Raw genomic sequence first — 21,149 nt, forward strand, 5'->3', positions numbered from 1 at the left:
AGAGTTGCATGCAGGAACGATATTGAGGGAGCGAAATTTTGCCTATGAAATTTTGGCTCTGAACTTAAATGAGAGAAGCATATAAAGGAAGGGTTTGAGAATAAAAGAAATAGAAGAAAGGGTAAAACTGTCTTTTCATATTAATTTTAATAGAGTAATGACTATTTTTGTTCAACATTAGAATTGGTGAATAAAAAATAAACACCACCTTATTTAGTGGCTATCACACACCATTTTTAAACTTTTTGAGTTGTAACCCTAACTGTTTACTAACCTATTGGACTAGGCCCATCTCAGTTCAGCCCATTATCCATGAGACACGTAGTTTGATACTTTGATTGGCGCGGGTATTATAATAGAGAAACAAAATTTCCCGCTTTTTCAAATAAGTTCCCTCTATTCTCCTCGGCACAAACAAAATTTCCGAAGCGATTCTTCACAGATTGATTTGACATTACACAAAATTGCCGGAAAATGCCGACGTGGCAGTTGTACTCCGTCGCCGGGAATGATTTCCGATTGAAAATCTCCGATGAAGAGACTAAAATCGTAGAGCCGAGCTTAGCCCTAGCAGCTCCTCAGCAGCTCCAATCCATGGCCGACCTCTTGCGTCAAGGTACCTACTTCATTGTTCTTTTTCCTATATATAAACCGTAAAGTTTCAATACTTGCGCATTACGTTACATTAATCGATACAGGAAGTTCGAAATTAGCGGGGAGTAGTGATGCAAGTTTCACGGCGAATTTTCCAGTTTTTCGAACTGGATCCGGGAAGCACGTGGCAGTGAAGCAGTCTTCGATATCAAGAGCTCTTTCGATCCTTAATGATAAAAACAATGTGGTCCCGGACACAGGTCTCACATTTCATCTTTCAGGAGAAATAATTTATTATATTGAATTTTTTTTCCTTTGCTTTTGGTAAAGTTTCTTTTGATTTTTCTGAAAAGGTATGCTGCTGGAATTACTTATTCTTAATTTAAGTTAGAAAATCTGGTATTTAATTATGCTACAACGTGCTTCAGTACTCTGACATTTGACTTTAAAATAAGATCAGAAGCAGAAGAAGAAATGAGTCTACACTGAACCAGAATTGACCTAAAATGTATACAAAATTCAATCTTGCATTATTCAGTGGAATATAATGTTGTTTACCTGAAAAATTGGATAAAGTTAAATTTGTGTATGGTTCTAAGGATATGTGATATAATTTGATACAAATCATATAGAGAAATAGAAATACGTGTATTCTTGACTATGAGAATGAGAATAGTGAGCAAGAAGAACGAATAAGATAAAGTGAAATAAACATAAGGGGATATCTTTCAATATGAGAAGAAATCTTTTTGTTAAAATGTGTCCCTCTTCCCCGTGCTTACAAGGAGGGATCATACTTTATATACAATAAAAAATACGTAGTGGAGAGCCATGATGTATTGTCTTTTTTCTAATTCCCGCCAGGATTCTCTCCCTTAGTGCGGCTGTAACGGCCTTGTCTGTGAGCTTCGATACTGACTCGAACTCGATATCGGGTCGAGCCATCGGCCTTGACTCGAGCTCGATCCTGACTCGGAGTCTTGATATTCGGGGTGGGTGTTGGTCGGTCTGTGCATCTCCGACAACCTTTTGCCTCGTTGTTCGATTTGGTCATGGGCCCGATAATGATGCCGAACTGATCCTTGATCGGACTTGGAGCTCGAATCCCGGAGCTCTTTCTTCGGACCTCTACCTGACCTTACGTAGATACCTTTCGATCGAAGTATTGTTATCTCGACCAGTCCGTGCGACTGACTTAATAGGTTTCGACCGCATACAGATAGTCCCCTCGTTTCTCGGAGAGGATGTGACGAGAAACGACATGATTTTCCACGGTATGATTAGACATATATTGACATTAGTATCGAATCTGACCATGACGTACGAGGTAGCTGTCCCGTCGGTTCAACTTACCGAGGCATTTAATGCGTGCCAGTCGATGTCGGCCATTATGTGAGAATGAACCGCCTTTGTTTAGCCCATAAATAGCCCGTCCTAAATCAAACTTAATCTGTTACCCTAATTAAAAAAAACCCAAAATTTCTTACTCTTTCCGCCTCCATTTCGCCGTTGGTAGAGCCACCTCCATCAGCGTTTGACACCATAATCCTTTTATCTTCCTTTGCTTTTCTTTTACTTATACCTTATGGCAAAAACTTCAAAAATGGTATTTTCTTTTAATTGGAGTATTTTAGTAAAAGTTTTATAAATATAATTTTGGATAGTTACCATTATTACTATTTTCGAATATGATAAATTATACACATAATATGAGAAAGTTTATGAGATTTTCTTTATTGTAAAGATAGAAATTATTTTCTCACAAGAAAAGAAGGTTATCTTTTTACCATTTTAAGAATTAAGCGTACAGAATTTTTTCTCTTTATACGAGATTAGCAAAATTAGAAGTTGAGAAAATATATATATTTTTACATGGATGTTTTAATGAAATAATAGTGTATGTATTTATTTTATATAGTACCACATGACCATGATAGTAGGGTACATAAAGTGTATTAAAAGTGAGTAGTATTTTAAGTAATTTGAGATAATTCTTAATTATGTGGGTAATTGGTTAATTATTAGTTAATGGGGGAATTAACAAAGTTAATTATTAATTAGTGGCTAATGTTGGATAAGCCTAAACTTTCCCCATGTGGCAGCACCCCTTAAATCATATGTATGACTCTTGAGTCATTAATCTAGGTGGCAAGACTAGAGATGCTCTTTCTTTGTTTTTATTTGGAATATGTTTGATAAAGATTTGATTTTGAGCCTGGGGTTTGCTTCAATTTGTAGTCGAAATGAATGTGAGGTTGATCTATGTGAAGTTGGTGGATTTTGAGTGTTGGTCAACAATAGTCCTTGTTGGTATTGTTAACTTGTTTGGTTGATTGTGGGAACTTGAGGATTGTTTGGTTTTGACAAATGGGCAATTTGGGGATTGCATTAGAATGGTGCTGTTGAAATTGTATTTGGCTGAAATCAGTTAACATTTCTTAGAATGGTTGAACCTCTTAAGCGTTTCCTAATCTGTTGATTCATGATATTTTTGGTTTAATGACGGATATAATCCATTTTGTTCAATATGATATTCCATAGCGTCTTCAACGCTTCAAGACTCGAGATTTCAGAGCACCTTAATTAACGTGAGATTTTGCAATATTAAGGGAGTACGGTGTAATCTTTCTCAAGAGAATCGACTCAGGTATGTAAAGGCTATCCCTTCTTTCTTTTGGCATGATCCAATTAACGATACGTAAACATAATGGTATTCCATAAGTGGTTCTACTCTTAGCAGTCAAGGATGTCTATGTTATTCATTCCAGTAAAGTGATATTCAAGCATGTCTAAGTATGTTCCCAAGTCCCTATTGAGGTATATGATAGAGATGTTAATGTTTATAATATATGCATCTTCATGCATATTCATTTACCACCGGTTGGACAGTTATGTATCATTATTTACTACCGGTTGGGCAGTCATGCATATTTATCACCGAGCTATGGCCGGTCGGGCAGTCATGCATTTACCATCGAGCTACGGTCGGTTGGGCAGTTACACATTTACCACCGAGCTACGGCCGGTTGGGCAGTCATGCATTTACCACCGTGCGAAGGCCGGTCGGGCAGTTACCAATGATCAGTTGGGCAGTCATGCATCATACGACATGGATAATAGTCTCAAAGAGAAGCATTGTATGTATATGAGTATATTAAGTATGCATATACGGTGACACTTCAGAGATTCAGATTGATTTTTATAGATAATAATTTTGACTAGCCCTCATAGTAGACGAGATTGGCATTCAACAAAGGATCGGTAAGACCCCACCTCATTCGGAGTGCAACCAAGTCTATGAGTCATCGTGTCAGAATTTTGCTAAAGACTTATGGGTAGGCCGATACCCTATCCTATTTGATGTCAAATAATCTTAGAGGCTTTGTAGACAAAGGTTCATTTTGTACAGTATGTCAGAGGCCTTGACGGCCCATATGTATTCATGTTTTAAGAAACATGGTTCAGTGATACAGTGTTGCCTACTTATAGATATACATTATGAGTTGTGGCCATGCTGGCCCGTGATAGTTACAAAAGGAATGAGTTCAGCCAACTCGACCTATGTATGTTCTAGTTTTGGTCGAATGATCATGAGTTACAGAGTGGTTCGCTCGGGTCAGTGCGGCACCGGGTGCCAGCCACGCCTCCCCAGGTTTGGGGCGTGACAATAATCCTTTTATCTTCCTTTGATTTTCTTTTACTTATACCTTATGGAAAAAACTTCAAAAATCATACCGCAGAATGAGAAAGCTTCCTCTTCCCGGCCGTCCGGCGACAAGGCGCCGGCGGAACCGCTTCCCCATGAGTATGTTCCTGGCCCGTGTATTCTAAAGGTCGATTTTAAGGCTGAGAATCCTTAGTCGGTTCCGGGCCGATGTGAGCATGTGTCGATGTATATGTGCTCGATAACAGAGGGCCATCTCGAGGCCATGAGGAATGACTGCAACTGGGGTCCCGAGGTTGTGCTGCAAATTCCTTCTCCCGAAGAGAGCATCATCATTCATGTGGAGGGTTTTTTAAGTGTTTACATTTACCCCTTCACGTTGGGTCCCGTCGATCCTGTGATCATCGATTCGGTCAAATTCATCCTTCTCTATGACGCATAGTAATCTTACTTCGCTTCTTCTCCAATAAGGCCGGGGAGCTGGATTTCACCCTAAATCACCTCATACGATTGTATCGGCCTCAAATCTTTCGAGGACTAATCATGCTCCATTGTCGGGCATCGAAAGCTTTAATGTCGAGCATCGACGAAGATAAGGATCGGGGTTGGATGAGCCGTTATATTCGGGTGAGGACCCGTGACCTTATTCCGGAAGAGAAGATGCCGTTCCCTGAGGAATGGAATTTCGACCGTAAGTGATTTTCATAAGGCGTTGCTTTTCGTACCTTTCTATGATTCTATCTGATATTTCCCTCCGATATACAGCTGCCCTTTGGATGCCACAAGCGGTACCCGACCTCGAGGATTGGGTTCGGAAGTTAGCCTCGACTTTCTCTTATGCCGAACGCGTTTGGCGTGATTTGGCGAAAGGTAGGTGGGAGGCCAAGAATCACGGTAAGGGTCACTTCTCATGTTTTTCGAAACGTTTTTTGTGCTCCATTCGTTACTGACTTCCTTTCATGCAGGCGTGACTAAGGATGCCGTTTTGAGGCCTTCGAGTGGTGAGGAAGGAACCAAGTCCCTGGTTCCGAAACCTGACTTGCGTTTTTTTCCCTTTTGTGTAGGCCCTTAGCAAGTTTCGAGCCGATCTCAGCCAGTGTGAGGCCGAGCTTCAAAAGGTCTCGGGGGAGAGAGATGCTCTGAAGCTTCTTTGCGGCCAAAAGGAAGAGGTTATAAAGGACCTCCAAGCAGATTTGGCCAAGGCTCGTGAAAAAGAGGCCGAACTGGATAAACAGGTGAGCATTGTTCTTTTAGAGTATGGATTCGACCCAACTGTGGAAGCTAGCCCTTCGTTATCTCAGCTGCAACAAAAGGTTGAGAAGATCGGGTTGCTTCGGGGAGAAGTCGATCAGATCAAGTGTGATCGGTGGAAGGCGACTATGGACAACCTAGCTGCAGAAAAAGAAACCATCTCGGCCAAACTTTTATCGGCCGATGTTCAACTTCGGGGTGTCAAGCAAAAAAGTTCGGCCCAGGCCAGGAGGATCGAGGAGCTTGAGATAGGGCTTGCTGAGGCCAAGGCGGAGATCGAGTCGTCAAAAGTCATGGCAGACAAGTCCATTGCTGTGTATCGGGCCGATGCCGAGGCTGCTCAAATGCAGCTAAGGGAGGCTTCTGATCGGGAGCAACGAGTTACTGACTTGGCAAAGTGCCAATCTCGGAGGGAAGCCCTCGGGGAAATCCACACTCGAGGTTTTGAACTTTTCGAGGAGATTGCCCGAGCTAAGGCGCTCGAAGCTGAAGCCAGGCAGCTTGTCTCTTTTGACGACGACGATGGTGATGAAGAAGGTAGTCGAGGCGGGTTCGATGAAAAGCCTGAAGAAGAATCAGCTCCCGAAGGAGACATTGACACCGGCCTCAGTTAGGACTTAGTTTCTCTTTTGCAAACTTTTGACCGGTCTCTTTGTACATACCCCCTTTTTGTTAATAATAAAGCTTCTTTTGAATGTCTTCTCATTTTTATGCTCGAACGTGTTTTTGCTTTTGTGAAGATTTTGTTATTGCTCGAACTAGTTATCTTGAATTTTGGAGTAATGGAACCCTTTTGGTCTGTTCTAAGCGAGAACAGAGCCTTAGACTCTCGCCGTGTTGGTCCCTAAGCTTAATAATTGTGTGAGTGATTATTTTGAGCTTGAAGTAAGATAGCCCTTAGGCTTAATGATTGAGTGAGTGATTGCTTCGAACTCGAACTTGATGTATCTTAGCCCGTAGGCCTTTTATGATCGAGTGAGTGGTTCGCTCGAACTCGATGTAAGACAACCCTTAGGCTTAATGATTGAGTGAGTGTTTGTTTCGAACTCGAACTCAAAGTATCTTAGCCCGTAGGCTTTTTATGATCGGGTGAGCGGTTCGCTCGAACTCGATTTAAGATAGCCCTTAGGCTTAATGATTGAGTGCGTGTTTGCTTCGAACTCAAACTCAAAGTATCTTAGCCCGTAGGCTTTTTATGATCGGGTGAGTGGTTCGCTCGAACTAGATGTAAGATAGCCTTTAGGCTTAATGATTGAGTGAGTGATTGTTTCGAACTCGAACTCGATGTAAGATAGCCCTTAGGCTTAATAATTGAGTGAGTGTTTGCTTCGAACTCGAACTCAAAGTATCTTAGCCCGTAGGCTTTTTATGATCGAGTGAGTGGTTCGCTCGAACTCGATGTAAGATAGCCCTTAGGCTTAATGATTGAGTGAGTGTTTGCTTCGAACTCGAACTCAAAGCATCTTAGCCCGTAGGCTTTTTATGATCGGGTGAGTGTTTGCTTCGAACTCGAACTCAAAGCATCTTAGCCCGTAGACTTTTTATGATCGGGTGAGCGGTTCGCTCGAACTCGATGTAAGATAGCCCTTAGGCTTAATGATTGAGTGAGTGATTGCTTCGAACTCGAACTCAAAATATCGTAGCCCGTAGGTCTTTTAATGGTGGTTGGCCCTTAAGCCTGTTTGAATCATGAAGTAGGAAGATCTTTTCAAAGTAAGAGATATGTGAGAAGAAGAAGTTTTCTTTTATAAGTCATTATACATATGTTTGTATCTTGTGCCAGAGTTCGAGCAAAACTACATGGCATGGTTCGTTTTGACCATTTGGTCCTTACACTTTTCTCTATTGAGGCCCTGTCCGGCATGAATTTGATATGAAATAACTTTCTTGTGTCTAACTTGATTTATTTGATGGTAGCCCCCTAGTATTCAGGGTTTATTATGAAGAAGCCTCGGATACTGTTGAATTGCCTTCAGGTAGCACATAATTGTTGTCTCGTTAAAAACCTTGCCGGAAAAACTCATTTGGGATAAAAGCCGAACTAAGGAAAAAAAGAGTACAACACGTGCTTTAAAACCAGAGGTCTTGATATCTTTTGTTGAATTTCTGCAATGAGTTAGTGCCGAATATGTATATAGATGATAAAAAGGAGAAAATCATACCTTAATAATAATATCGTTTGAGTGATATGTTCCAATTGTTTGGTAACAGTTTGCCATCCATTGTTCCGAGTTTATAAGACCCTTTTCCGACTATATCGAGGACGTGATAAGGTCTTTCCCAATTCGGGCCGAGCTTCCCTTCATTAGGATCTCGAGTGTTGATGGTGACCTTCCTTAGGACCAAGTCCCCGGCCTCGAAATGGCGGGGTTTGGTTCTTTTATTGTAGTACCTTTCGATTCGTTGTTTTTGTGCAGCCATTCGGACCAGTGCCGTTTCTCGTTTTTCATCTAATAATTCGAGGCTAGTATTCATAGCCTCGTGGTTCGACTCTTCCGATGTATGTCGGAACCTTGCGCTGGGTTCTCCGACTGGAATTAAGGCTTCAGAGCCATATACTAAGGAAAACGGAGTTGCTCCAGTACTGGACTTCGATGTTGTTCGGTATGCCCATAGGACTCCGGGCAGAATTTCTCTCCACTTCCCTTTGGCTTCGCTCAACTTTTTCTTCAGGTTTTGGATGATAGTCTTGTTCGTTGATTCGGCCTGTCCGTTCCCGCTAGGATGATATGGTGTTGACAGTATTCTTTTTATTTTATTGTCTTCGAAGAATTTTGTCACTTTACCGCCGATAAATTGTTTACCATTGTCGCATGTTATTTCTGCTGGTATCCCAAATCGACACACGATGTGGCCCCAGATGAAATCTATAACCTCTTTTTCTCTCACTTTTTCGAACGCCTGTGCTTCAACCCATTTAGAGAAATAGTCAGTCATAAACAAAATGAATTTAGCTTTACCTGGGGCCGATGGTAGAGGGCCGGCGATATTCATTCTCCATTTCATGAATTGCCATGGAGAAATGACCGAATGAAGCTGCTTTCCGGGTTGATGGATCATCGGTGCAAACCTTTGACATTTATCACATTTTCGAAGGAACTCCTTAGTGTCCTTCTCCATGCTATCCCAGTAGTACCCTGCTCTGATGATTTTGTGAATTAATTGCTCGGCATCGGAGTGGTTTCCACAAGTGCCTTCATGGACCTCTCGTAAAATATAATCGGTGTCTCCTGGTCCCAAACATACCGCCAGTGGTCCGTCGAACGTCTTTCTGTATAATGTTCCATCTTCAACCAGCGTGAATCGAGCAGCCTTGGTTCGTAGAACCCTCGATTCTTTAGGGTTCGATGGGAGTTTTCCATTCTTTAAGTATTCAATATACTTATTCCTCCAATCCCAGGTTAAGCTTGTGGAATTTATTTCGGCATGCCCCTCCTCGATTACAGATCTCGAGAGTTGAACGATAGTCCCCGAGTTGATCTTATCTTCCTCGACCGACGACCCCAAATTTGTGAGTGCGTCAGCCTCACAGTTTTGCTCTCGAGGTACATGTTGTAGGGTCCATTCTTTGAAACGGGGTAGAGTTACCTGTAATTTGTCCAAATACCTTTGCATCCTATCTTCTCGAACCTCGAAAGTTTTGTTTACTTGGTTCACCACTAGTAAAAAGTCACATTTGGCTTCAATGACTTCTGCTCCCAGACTTTTAGCTAGCTCGAGACTTGCAATCATGGCCTCGTACCAGCCTCATTGTTAGTTAATCTAGTGGTTTTGATGGATTGCCTAATAATGCCACCTGTGGGAGGTTTCAGTACGATGCCAAGTTCGGACCCCTTCACATTTGAAGCACCATCTGTGTAGAGGGTCCAAACCCCCGACGACGTACCCGATTTTAACAAGAGTTCCTTTTCAACTTCGGGTAGGAGGGTTGGCGTGATTTCGGCCACGAAGTCCGCTAAAATTTGGGACTTGATGGTCGTACTGGGTTGATATTCGATATCGTACCCACTGAGTTCGACGACCTGTTTGGATGGTTCTAGCTACATTCACTGGTAGAGTAATCTCCCCTTTAGTCGTTTCACTGGCCATATTGAAGTCGTTCAAGACCCGAGCTGCGGGCACGACTTGATTTTGCAAACCGAGCTGCTCTTCTACCCATGATTGGATGATATTCGCAGAGCTACTTGGATCCACTAAAACACGCTTAATTTGAGCTTTATTTAATAGGATAGAAATTACCAGAGCGTCGTTGTGAGGTTGAGAGATGCCCTCGGCTTCTTCAATTCCGAATGATAAAGTGCCCTCGGGTACATAACCTCGAGTTCGTTTTTCCCCTGTGGCCAATATCTTGCCGTATTTGAGCACGAGTCCCTGTGGAGTATCGACCCCACCGATGATCATATGAATGATATGCAGAGGTTCCTCTTGTTTATCTTTTTTTCTGGCGTCCCTTTCTCTGAAGTGATTCTTGGCTCGGTCACTGAGGAACTCTCGAAGGTGGCCTTCATCGAATAGGGGGCTACCTCTTCTCTTAATTGTTTGCAATCCTCGGTCCTGTGGCCATGCGTACCATGATACTTGTACATTGAATTCGGGTTCCTCTGGGAAGGGTCGGTTTGCATGGGTCTGGGCCACCTAGTATCTTTGATTCTTCCGATCGCCGATACAATGCCCGATGCGTCGATGCTGAAATTGTACTTCGATAGCCGAGGTGCCTCTATAGGATCGTCATATTTATCGAAGCCATTCTTGCTCATAAGCCCCCGAGAATTTTGTCCTCGATCACTCCTTCGATTGTTTCGAGCGACATTGCGCGCTGAACCGTTGTTCATTCGATCTGCGGCGTACGGTTGATATCGGTCTTTGTTCGACCTTTGCTCTCTGTCGATGTCCCTCTGGTTTTTAATAGCTGTCCTGTTCTGATGCATGGATCCGAAAGGAGCTCCCAACTGGTCGTCTTCGACCCTAATTTTTGACTGATATCGGTTGTGTACATCCGCCCAAGTTATTGCTGGATACTCGATCAAATTTTGTTTCAGCCGACGTGATGCTATTGAACTTTGCTCGTTCAACCCTTGGTGAAAGTTTGGACGGCCCAGTCATCTGTGACCGGTGGCAATTCTATACGTTCCATTTGAAATCGGGATACGAACTCCCTCAGCATTTTTGTTTTACTTTGAAGAGGTCCGATTTCCTTGCTGCGACCTTTATGGCACCAGCATGTGCCTTTACAAACGAATCCGCTAACATGGCAAGAGAATCAATGGAATTTGGTGGCAGATTATGATACCAAATCATCGCTCCCTTCGAGAGGGTCTCTCCGAATTTTTTCAATAACACGGATTCGATCTCATCGTCTTCCAAATCGTTACCCTTGATGGCACACGTGTAAGAGGTGACGTGTTCGTTGGGATCGGTCGTACCATTATATTTGAGAATTTCGGGCATACAGAATTTTTTGGGGATTAGTTTTGGGGCTGCACTCGAGGGAAAAGGCTTTTGTACGAATTTTTTCGAATCCAGCCCTTTTATCATTGGTGGAGCTCCCGGGATCTGATCGACCATGGAATTATATGTTTCTACTTTTTTATCGTTGGCTTCGACTCGTTGTGTGAGTTCCTCGAGCAATTTAGTAATTTCGGGAGTAGTCCCCGATTCTTGCTCGTTTGACTTCACTATGGCTGGCTCCATTCTATGGGTGATTTCTCGAAACGGATTGGGCTCCGGCCTGCTTTGTACCTGAGTTTGGCTCTGCAACTGAGCTATCGCTATTTGCTGGGCTTGTAACATTTCGAAAATCATGCGCAAGTTAACGCCGTTTTCCTCGACGTTATGGGTATCTCGAGCTGCAGACCGAGTGCCACCATGAATGCTATTTTCGGGTTCAACATGTAGGTTCGCCTCAATAGCTACATGCGAATTGATATCTATCGGCGCTCCGATTCGAGCTCCAACGGCGTTTACAAGTGGTCTTTCGGTACTGGGTGTCAAGTTATTGTTCTTATCTTGAAGACCGGCTTCGTTGTCGATTGGTGAAACCGTTTGATTGGTAGTTAGACGTTGTTAATCCGAAATCCAAGATATTTTCGGAAACAAGCACAAAACACAATGGCGTATTTTTTCAGATTCGTATCAAATAACCACTGTTATCCTTAGCCCCACGGTGGGCGCCAAACTGTTTACCCGAAAAATTGGATATAGTTAAATTTGTGTATGGTTCTAACTATATGTGATATAATTTGATACAAATCTTATAGAGAAATAGAAATACGTGTATTCTTGACTATGAGAATGAGAATAGTGAGCAAGAAGAATGAATAAGATAAAGTGAAATAAACATAAGGGGATATCTTTCAATATGAGAAGGAATCTTTTGTTACAATGTGTCCCTCTGCTTACAATCCATCCTCTCCTTATAGTAGAGGGATCCTACTTTATATACAATAAAAAATACGTAGTGGAGAGCCATGATGTATTGTCTTTTCCCTAATTCCCGCCAGGATTCTTTCCCTTAGTGCGGCTGTAACGGCCTTGTCTGTGAGCTTCGATACTGATTCGAACTCGATATCGGGTCGAGCCATCAGCCTTGACTCGAGCTCGATCCTGACTCGGAGTCTTGATATTCGGGGTGGGTGTTGGTCGGTCTGTGCATCTCCGACAACTTTTTGTCTCGTGGTTCGATTTGGTCATGGGCCCGATAATGATACCGAACTGATCCTTGATCGGACTTGGAGCTCGAATCCCGAAGCCCTTTCTTCGGACCTCGACCTGACCTTACGTAGATACCTTTCGATCGAAGTATTGTTATCTCGACCAGTCCGTGCGACTGACTTAATAGGTGTCGACCGCATACAAATGTTGTAGTTTTGTAACATGTAACTCGAGTTTCTTTAGTTTGTCAATTGTAGAGAGATAGTGGAGTATATGAGTCCATATTTTGAATTTCTTGCTTTTATGGTGGTCTGGATATATGCATTATCAAATACATTTAAGTTATTATGCAGGACAAGGGATTGGAAGAGAGAACAGTTTTGCCTTTCAGGCAGCTGCGTTCCAGAAAGGCTCAGGGAAAGCTCTTGATGCTCCAGAATCTTTTTTCCCTTCTGGCTTGGAGAAACAATTTAACACGTCGAACTCAATGTTCCAGACAGGCTCTGGTAAAGCAGTTAGTATATCTTCCGCAGGTCTTAATAGGGCCAAGGCATTGTTGGGCTTGGAAGAAAATGGTGACAATGAAACATTTCAAGGTTCTGAAAAGAAAAATAGATGTTCAGACGAGCACTTTGGGGTTCGGAGTTCAGTTCCTTTCGTGGCAGTAGAGGGGATTGCTAACACATGGTCTACTAAAGCTTCAGCAGCTTCATTGTCTCCGTTTGATGTTAAATTTAACTCAGTTTGTGCAGCGGAGGAGTTAGTACCGGATTTTCTGCATTGTGCCGATAAACCTCCTCCGATAAAGTTTCATACTGCTGGTGGTAGATCAATATCAGTTTCTTCTGAGGCATTGAAACGTGCAAGGAGTCTGCTTGGAGATCCAGAGCTGGGATGTCTTGTAGATGAAAAGGATGTGGTTGATCCATTGTTTTCTTTTCCAAAAGACCAAAAATCTGTTGATCAGTCCTCCATTAAAGAATTAAACTCAGATACTCCTGTTTCCCTCTTATCGGCAGCAAAAGGCAGTGGCTCGTTAAGCCTTTTTACACCCCCATTTGGATCAACTTTGTACCATAAGAAGTCTTCTGTTAAAACAGAGAATCTCGCTCCAGCAAGTAACTTGATGAAGGAGTTTGATGCTGTGGCAAAAGAAAGCACGAGTAGGCCGGACCATAGTATTCCTCAGCATGGAGAGGCATTCAACAAGAACTCAGCAGCTGTTGACCTAAAAGAAAATGACATCCCTTCAAAACCTAAATTGCTACAAAGGCCTTCTAGGGGTTCTTTGGTGGATATCTCAAATAACATTGGAGCTGGATCTGCAGATAGAAACCAAAACTTTGGTCAGAAGAGGAAACCTGGAAGGGGAAGTTTTGTTTCTCCATTCAAGAAGCCTCGAATTGCCAAAATTGTCACCCCTCTCAAAAGAAACGATTCCGGTGCTTCTAATGGTAAATTTGAAGTTTGTAGATAGACTCCTTAGGGCTTGTCTTAAATCTTTCTTTGACAAATTTGATATCATTTAACTAGGATTCTCAAATTCAGCACCACAATTACCCTCTCAAAAAGGAAAAGTTTCAGTTCGATATCCATTCCACATTGCACGATTGTATATGAAGGAGTATCTTGGGGACCCCCCATCATTCCAGAGCAAGGTGAGAATGGGCTGGAATAATTTCTTTCCTCAATTGATGACTTTGTTTTTGGCAGCTGATACTTGTTATGTTCTGTGGAGATCCAGCTAGAGAATCTGCCAGATGAAGTGAGAAGGATGAATCCAGATATTGCTGAAACTCATGTGTTCAATGATAAACCTTGCTCAGGTTGCATTGGAGTAAAGTCTTTCTGGGAGATGCTGTCTCAATCAGGGGCTTCTATGCAATATGTCTCTAAAGAGTAATTTCTGTACTTCTTTGCAAGAACGTTTTGGAAATCTTGTTGGCCGTTAGAATAGCTACAATTATCAGAAGGAACCAATTAGTTTCAAGTGTTACACTCAATAATTTTTTAGCTCTTGTAGCAGTATGAGTTATGTTGGTCATGGTACCCATTGGCCTATGCATTTGTGTGTCTGGTGGCTTGTGTCAGACACTACGATGGTTTGGTTACAGCTTTCACATAAAGTTCTACGTTGAGTCACAGGCACTTGTATCTGCTACTTTTTCTTAGATCCATGGATTGATCTCTAGAGCTATAGTCATGTGTGTACTTGTCTATTGGGTTCTCAACATTCTTTTTTTATTTTTTATGTTAATTACGCTGTATGGCTACATCAAAAAGAGGGGACCCTATGTCCTTACCTCGCAAAACAAACTGGGGATATAAAAGACTCCAGTAAGATCTATACCATTATACTAGTTACAGCATTGATATATCCAAATACAAAAAATGCATCTATGATACAGAGTACCTATGCTAAACTACACTTATACTTCACCAGCATGCATTTTTATGCTGTTTGTGCTTGAAGGATATTATTTGAACAAAAGCCAGCCTATATAGACCTTTAGCTGCAACAGGTAACTTGTTGAAGGATGAGGTACTCAAATCATCATTTTCTGTACTCCATTTAGCCAGAGCATCTGCTACATGGTTAGCTTCCCAAATACAGTGGCACACTTCTCAATTCTCCTGATTAATGAGGTTTTGTATCTGACTAATGGTGCTCCTCATAGACAATTCTATCGCTTTATATTGTTGTATGTCTATCAAAATTCGTCTGCCTTTTAAATTGTTCTTCAATGTGACCTGCTTACACATTCTTCATCATTCCAATAGGTGGGTTACAAATCACTATAAGTGGATTGTTTGGAAACTTGCATCTTATGAGAGGTGTTATAGTACCAAATTTTCTGGGAAGCTTTTGACAATCTGCAATGTACTTGAAGAATTAAAGTACAGGTATAAATTGAGTCAGTTTTGCATTTTCTCTTGGATTTCAGAGGTACAATAAAAACATCAATTCATCCTTTGGACAGATATGAAAGAGAAGTAAATTATGGTCATCGATCTGCAATTAAGAGAATTCTAGAAGGAGACGTCCCACCTTCTTCTATGATGGTGCTCTGCGTTTCCAAGGTGTATTCAATTTGCAACTCCCCAGTTGGACCTCAATTTTCTTTGTCTAACACGACCGAAAATGGAGCTTGTGCAAAAATTGAACTGACAGATGGGTGGTAAGAAAAATATTAATATCTATCACCATATTATAAGTTGGATTTCCCGAATCATGCAGAACTTGTTTGTTTCACAGGTATTCAATTACTGCTGTCTTAGATATACTATTATCCAAGAAGTTGGCTGCTGGAAAGCTGTTTGTTGGTCAAAAGCTTAGGGTACCACATTAAATTAATGGCTGTAGTCTATCCTTTGTGTAAGAGACTATCAGAATTTCATATTGCTTACAGCTTATCTTGTCATCTAAAGATCTGGGGAGCTCGATTCTGTGGCTGGACAGGTCCTGTTTCACCACTTGAGGTTGTTGCCTTTAGCAGCTTCTAAATATTGGTGCTTTCATGGGCTTTTCAAGTTTCTATTGTCATTACTAAAGGTCTGCATTAATTTCAGGCATCAGGAACGACTAGTTTGCTACTGCATATAAATGGGACATATAGAGCTCATTGGGCATCTCGTTTGGGGTTATGTAAGCATTAGTAATACCAAGAACTTATGACCTGCATTTATATCCTGACAATGCCATTAAAGTATTCTCTTTCCCCTTTTGGCCTGTCTTGCTTCATGTAAATGTTGTTAGGTAAAGGTGGTGCCATTCCATTATCATTTTTATCAATCAAGGATGGTGGAGGTTCTGTTCCACTTACATTGGTCGGAATTTCAAGGATATATCCTGTTCTCTACAGGGAAAGGTAATTGAAATTTGTTACGGAAGAAAATTAGTTTTGAGCCTGATGAAAATCTATGACATCCAGGTTAAGTAATGGGGGTTTCGTTGTAAGATCTGAAAGGATGGAAGATAAAGAGATGCAGTCTTTTAATCAAAGGTGATACTTGCAAACTTGCTGAAAGATTTCTCTCCATCCTTCACTTGATATCTACATTATGAGTTCATTTTTAGAATTGCATAAATTTTTGTTTTTTAACTGGAAGAAATGAATCACTCTTTCTTTAATTGGTAAAAACTATCACTTAAAGGGGAAAAAAAAACTCAACTGATACAGCCAATCCTTGCCTCTGGATGAGAATTGAAATGAGTTTGGCTCTCTTCCTTGCATCAAGCAAATACTGACTAGCTTTTGAACAATTTAATAGCTGGCGCTTCCCACTTCTATCTTTATCCCTTCAGACGGTTGATTTGAATTGCATCATTTATAAACATCCAATATGTCCGCAAAATGCATTTCGTCCTGTGACCATTTGCTGCTATCACATGCTTGAATATCTTCTTGTAATAAACTGGCATTTTGACCTTTGTATCTTCCTGCCAACTTCTTGCAATTTGCAGTATTAGCTTCTTGGTTTTTCCTCATCTGAAACCCGTGACACATCAAGAAATGTGCCTCAACTCCTTCATTGTAGGCCACTGTTGTCTGATGCTAGTTTAGTAACATTCATGGAAATAATCTTATTGATCACTCTTAAGTCCACATTTGATTTATTCAATAAATATGTTTTCGTGGGTGCAACATATATAAAAGTGTCTCAGTTGGTTTATCTGTAAAGTGATCCTTACTTCCTGCTACTATTATGTGTGATTTTCATCAAATGCTTGATGGATCACACATCTGTATCAATATATTATATTAGCAATAGCTATCAAGAATTGGATAGCAGATTAGTTTTTAAATGGAAAACGTCAATGGAATTGAGTAATGGTATATGTCAACTAATTTGACTATAATTTTGGTAACTACAACAGTCGCAAATTGCATGAGAACACCTAAAAATCTTCACTTGGATATATTTACTACTCAAAACATTTGACCTTTGCTTTAAGATTTGAGTGGTTCAACCATTCTGGTCATAGTTGAATACTGGAATGAGGCATGAAAATGTGGTTAATGGACATTGCGGATAGTATCTCTTTTTTTATTAGGCAAAAGATCAAAGAAAATAACTTGCACTGAGCTGAAAGAATAACATCAAATAAATCACTAAATTTTTTGTGCTATTAGAGAAAAATAGAACAAGCAGCGGAGAATAGTTGTTAAATGAATGCAAGGAAGAGTGGACATATGAAAGGATTGGACAACTCAATGTGGCTAAATGTTCGCTCCCTCTCCTGTGTGCACGGGGGTTAAGCTTAGGTAATTCTTGAATGAGACCTATCATACAACTCTCCAGTTAAAGTTGCTTTAGTAAGCCTTCAATTTTAACAGCTGTCAATTGTCTGCCCTCATCAAATTGATTGACATCCTCCAGCAAACCAGTATCACTCTGTTGAAATGCAGTCAAATCATATGCTAAATCCAATCTATGGGGAATGAAGGTGTTTCTTTAAATGAATTATGCATAACACATAAAATATGTTTGGTTGTATGTATCTGTATGGCTTGTTTGACGGCTAGGTGGTACCGACTGGTGGTTGTGAATGGTGGATTGAGCAGCTGGGTTTGGTTTGAATTATTAATCTGGTGGGTGGAAAATAAAGAATGACGAGAAGTGACAGTAAACAAAAGTACAAATGTAAAGTTTGCTCAATACCAAAAAGCTTGATCCAGCTCTAGTTACGAGAAGCTGGTGCTAGCCTTTTCTTCTGAAACATAGTGCAAGCGCTCGAGCCGATTTTGCAAATTATGATGGAAAAATGCCTTCATAAAGCTCAATAAGTTTCTGTAACATAATCAAGCTTGTGAGTTTTTCAATAAAGAAGCCAAAAGGTTCTGCTTGCTATGTCATTGTTTTCACTGTCAGTTGTTTTCCTCTTTCATATTAAGAAACTGACATTCTAGGATGGAGATCCTTTCTATCATGCCTATCTCTTGGATTTGTTGTATTTTCCAATACAAGTCCCACTTTCATGCAATGCTCTTTAAATACTACTTGATGCGTTTTATCTATGAATATCTGTGATATTTATTGATAAGACATATATTTGTGAATTGTCAATCTAGACGCTGTAGAGTTGTGGAGGGAATAACCTCAGAATCTCAAAGGGCAAAGAGAGATGCGTACATTGGAAGTGACCATGAAAGTGAAGAAGGGGCAAGAATTTTGAAGATACTAGAGAGAGCTGCAGAACCAGAACTTCTGATGGCAGAGATGTCTAAAGAGCAGTTGAATGCATTTGCATCCTATCAAGCAAAGTTGGAGGTATGTTCTTTTATACTTGCTTTACTATAGGAGCTTAGTCATGATTCCTTTTCGTCATTTTCAGGCATCGAGGCAGTCTGACCTGCAGAAATCTCTTGAAAAAGCTTTGCAAGCTGCTGGACTTGCTGAAAGAGATGTCACTCCTTTTATGCGAGTTAGAGTTGTTGGATTGACTAGCAAAAGTACTCCATCGAAGTGCTGCCCACAGGAAGGCTTAATTACAATTTGGAATCCAACTGAGAAGCAGGTAGTGAAAATGAGCTTTAATATCCTCTTGGTTATCTGATTTGGCTCTGAATATTTTTCTTTAATCTTATATCCCCTCATTTTTGCTAATATATTTCTCAATTCTGTACTACTTCCATCTCTAACTGATTGTTTTATAGCAATCCGAGCTTGCAGAGGGTCAAGCTTTTGCTGTTACAGGGCTTACACCGATAAGCTCAGACTCTAGCACCCTTTATTTGCAAGCAAAAGGGTCCACAGCCAAATGGCAGCCTTTGTCTCCTATGGCAATTGAGGGTTTTGAGTAAGTATATGCTGTTTTCATGCTTTTACTGCACAAACTTATATATTTGATACCTGTTCCTGCAGGCCCTTTTTTTGTCCTCGCCGATCAGTTCCATTGAGTAAATTGGGTGAAGTTCCTATGTCCAGGTTGGTTCTGGTGGTAAAATCTTGGAATCAACACTTGTGCTCCTGAAGCGAGAAACTTCTTTATTCACTTATTGTGTTTCTTGGGTTCATTCAGGGAGTTTGATATCGCTGCAGTGGTTGTTTTTGTGGGGCAGCTGTATACAGAAGCTCATCAAAGTAAGCAGTGGGTATTTGTAGCTGATGGATCCACATCTACGTTGGATTCCAATGATGAATCAGAAACCTTAATGGCCACTAGCTTCACCTCACCATGCATAGAAACTGATTCATTTGCACCAATAAACTCTAACCTTGTAGGGTCTGTGGTGAGTAAGGAGTAAACTACTTGCAGTACATGATTTTCCTCATAGCCATCAGTACTGAACCTCTGATTTTCTGGAAGCAACTTATTGCGTATTTATCAGCCTTTTTCGTCCAATGACAATTAGATATAAAACATTCAGAAAATCCTCTTTTATACAGGATATGGTGGTATACCATTAACTTCAACTCTAACGGTTCTGTTGTTTAATGGCATCTGGGCCTGTGTTTTTACTACTACAACCTTTATAAGCAGGCAACTTTTCTCTCATGGTCTTTGCATGTATCCATGCAGAACATTATGTCATTGATGTACTACACAGTATTCCTGATTAATGAATTTAAAGGGTTATGCTGTAGAGTAAAACTCAAATGTTGAAGTCTATGGTGTTTCTCTAATTTGTATCCAGTATCCACAGCTGAAACAATGAAGTTTTTGCAGGTTTCCTTTTGCAATCTCATCAAGAGAGCACGAGATAATGTTAATAACCTCTGGGTAGCTGAAGCAACAGAAAATTCGACCTATTATTTAAAATTTGATCATTCACATTGTTCTCATCTGAAAGAAGCCAGCGCTTCTGCTGAAAGATGGGCAAAGATATCTGGTTTGGTATGTGTCCTGGCGTTTGGTCATGATATTATATATTAGCTGCATTTTTTCAAACTTCTATTCTTTCATTATGCAGAGACTTGAAAGGCTTAGGGGGAAAGTTCTATCTATAATTAGCTGCCGCTGAACTTGAAGTTTGGTAAGTAATTTCCCGAGGTAACTTAATCAGTTTTCTTATTTCTTTTCTTTCTTCTTTTTCCTTTAGACTGGAGTGTATGCTGAATTTAATATCATAGTAGGACTTGATGGTGCGCGTATTACTGCAGGCTTGTATCCTAGCTAATGAAGAGGATTGAGATGTACTCCTTTAAGGGCTGCAACTTGATGCCATATAGTGAGACCTATTTATATATATGTCTAGTCTTCTGCAAACTTGTTGCACTGCGGAGATATCAGTCGGTAAGTCAACAGATAATTTAAGGACAATTCAATTACAAGACACTGGCGCGACTTTAAACAGTACATTTTATTTGATTATTCAGTTTTATTAGTCGCCCTAATATGCTACTCTTGTCAATGGATGTCCCTATTATTTCCAACTTTTTCTTAAATCTTGTCATCTATGATGCACAAAAGTACTAATCTTTATCTTCTTTTTGTTCTTACGCATCTTGTAGGGTCACTACAAGGCAAAATGATCCTGCCAATAGTAGGCTTTTGCTGTGGATGAATAGAAGTCCAGGAGTTGCTGTCACTAAAACAAACTGCCTTTTGCTTTAATTAATCACTAAAACAAGCTGCCTTTTGTTTTAATTAAGTTGGCTTCAGCCATTAGCAACTAATTTTGTTGGTTTTAGTTTCCGTCATATTAGCATCAACTTTTCTCTCTCGCATTATGTGTTTATGCGACTACATTTCCTATCATGAAGGTTTAATTTCTGCACATATAATATATTTAAGGGAGAAAGCTTGGTTTAACGTAGAGTTCGTACTCTTTTTGGGTAAAGAGGCTAAAGAAATTGTAGCATTGGAGAGCATGTTTGAAACCTAGGTTAATGAATTATTCATGATTTGGGTTAATATTGGTAAACAGATCATTATATATCTTTGGGTCAATAGGAATAGTACATGTAACTGTAGATCACATAATCTAAAATGGTAATAGTACAAGTCATGCTTTACCTAGAATTAGTAAATTTGGTTGTGCTT

General features: G+C 40.5%; 1 protein-coding gene across 3 annotated transcripts; it reads left to right on the forward strand.

Moving 5' to 3' along the window:
- The first annotated feature begins 369 nt into the window (after nucleotides 1-369).
- LOC142171480 (protein BREAST CANCER SUSCEPTIBILITY 2 homolog B-like) lies at nucleotides 370-20,818 on the forward strand. Of its 3 annotated transcripts, none has more exons than XM_075233846.1 (21): nucleotides 370-616; nucleotides 699-854; nucleotides 12,514-13,614; nucleotides 13,694-13,818; nucleotides 13,905-14,059; nucleotides 14,942-15,064; nucleotides 15,142-15,339; nucleotides 15,417-15,498; nucleotides 15,590-15,640; nucleotides 15,731-15,806; nucleotides 15,918-16,029; nucleotides 16,093-16,164; nucleotides 18,235-18,433; nucleotides 18,498-18,680; nucleotides 18,820-18,962; nucleotides 19,028-19,090; nucleotides 19,185-19,395; nucleotides 19,833-20,000; nucleotides 20,077-20,156; nucleotides 20,267-20,399; nucleotides 20,618-20,818. In XM_075233846.1, exons 1-19 carry the CDS (start codon nucleotides 475-477, stop codon nucleotides 20,125-20,127), a joined length of 3,411 nt encoding a protein of 1,136 aa, XP_075089947.1. In that variant the 5' UTR covers nucleotides 370-474; the 3' UTR covers nucleotides 20,128-20,156; nucleotides 20,267-20,399; nucleotides 20,618-20,818. The 3 variants fall into 3 exon arrangements, with proteins under 3 accessions (XP_075089947.1, XP_075089946.1, XP_075089948.1); XM_075233845.1 differs by having other exon boundaries at nucleotides 20,077-20,139; XM_075233847.1 differs by having other exon boundaries at nucleotides 13,709-13,818; nucleotides 20,077-20,139.
- The last annotated feature ends 331 nt before the right edge of the window (nucleotides 20,819-21,149 follow it).

This window comes from Nicotiana tabacum, chromosome 17 (genome assembly GCF_000715075.1).
Source record: "Nicotiana tabacum cultivar K326 chromosome 17, ASM71507v2, whole genome shotgun sequence".
Lineage (NCBI taxonomy): Eukaryota > Viridiplantae > Streptophyta > Magnoliopsida > Solanales > Solanaceae > Nicotiana > Nicotiana tabacum.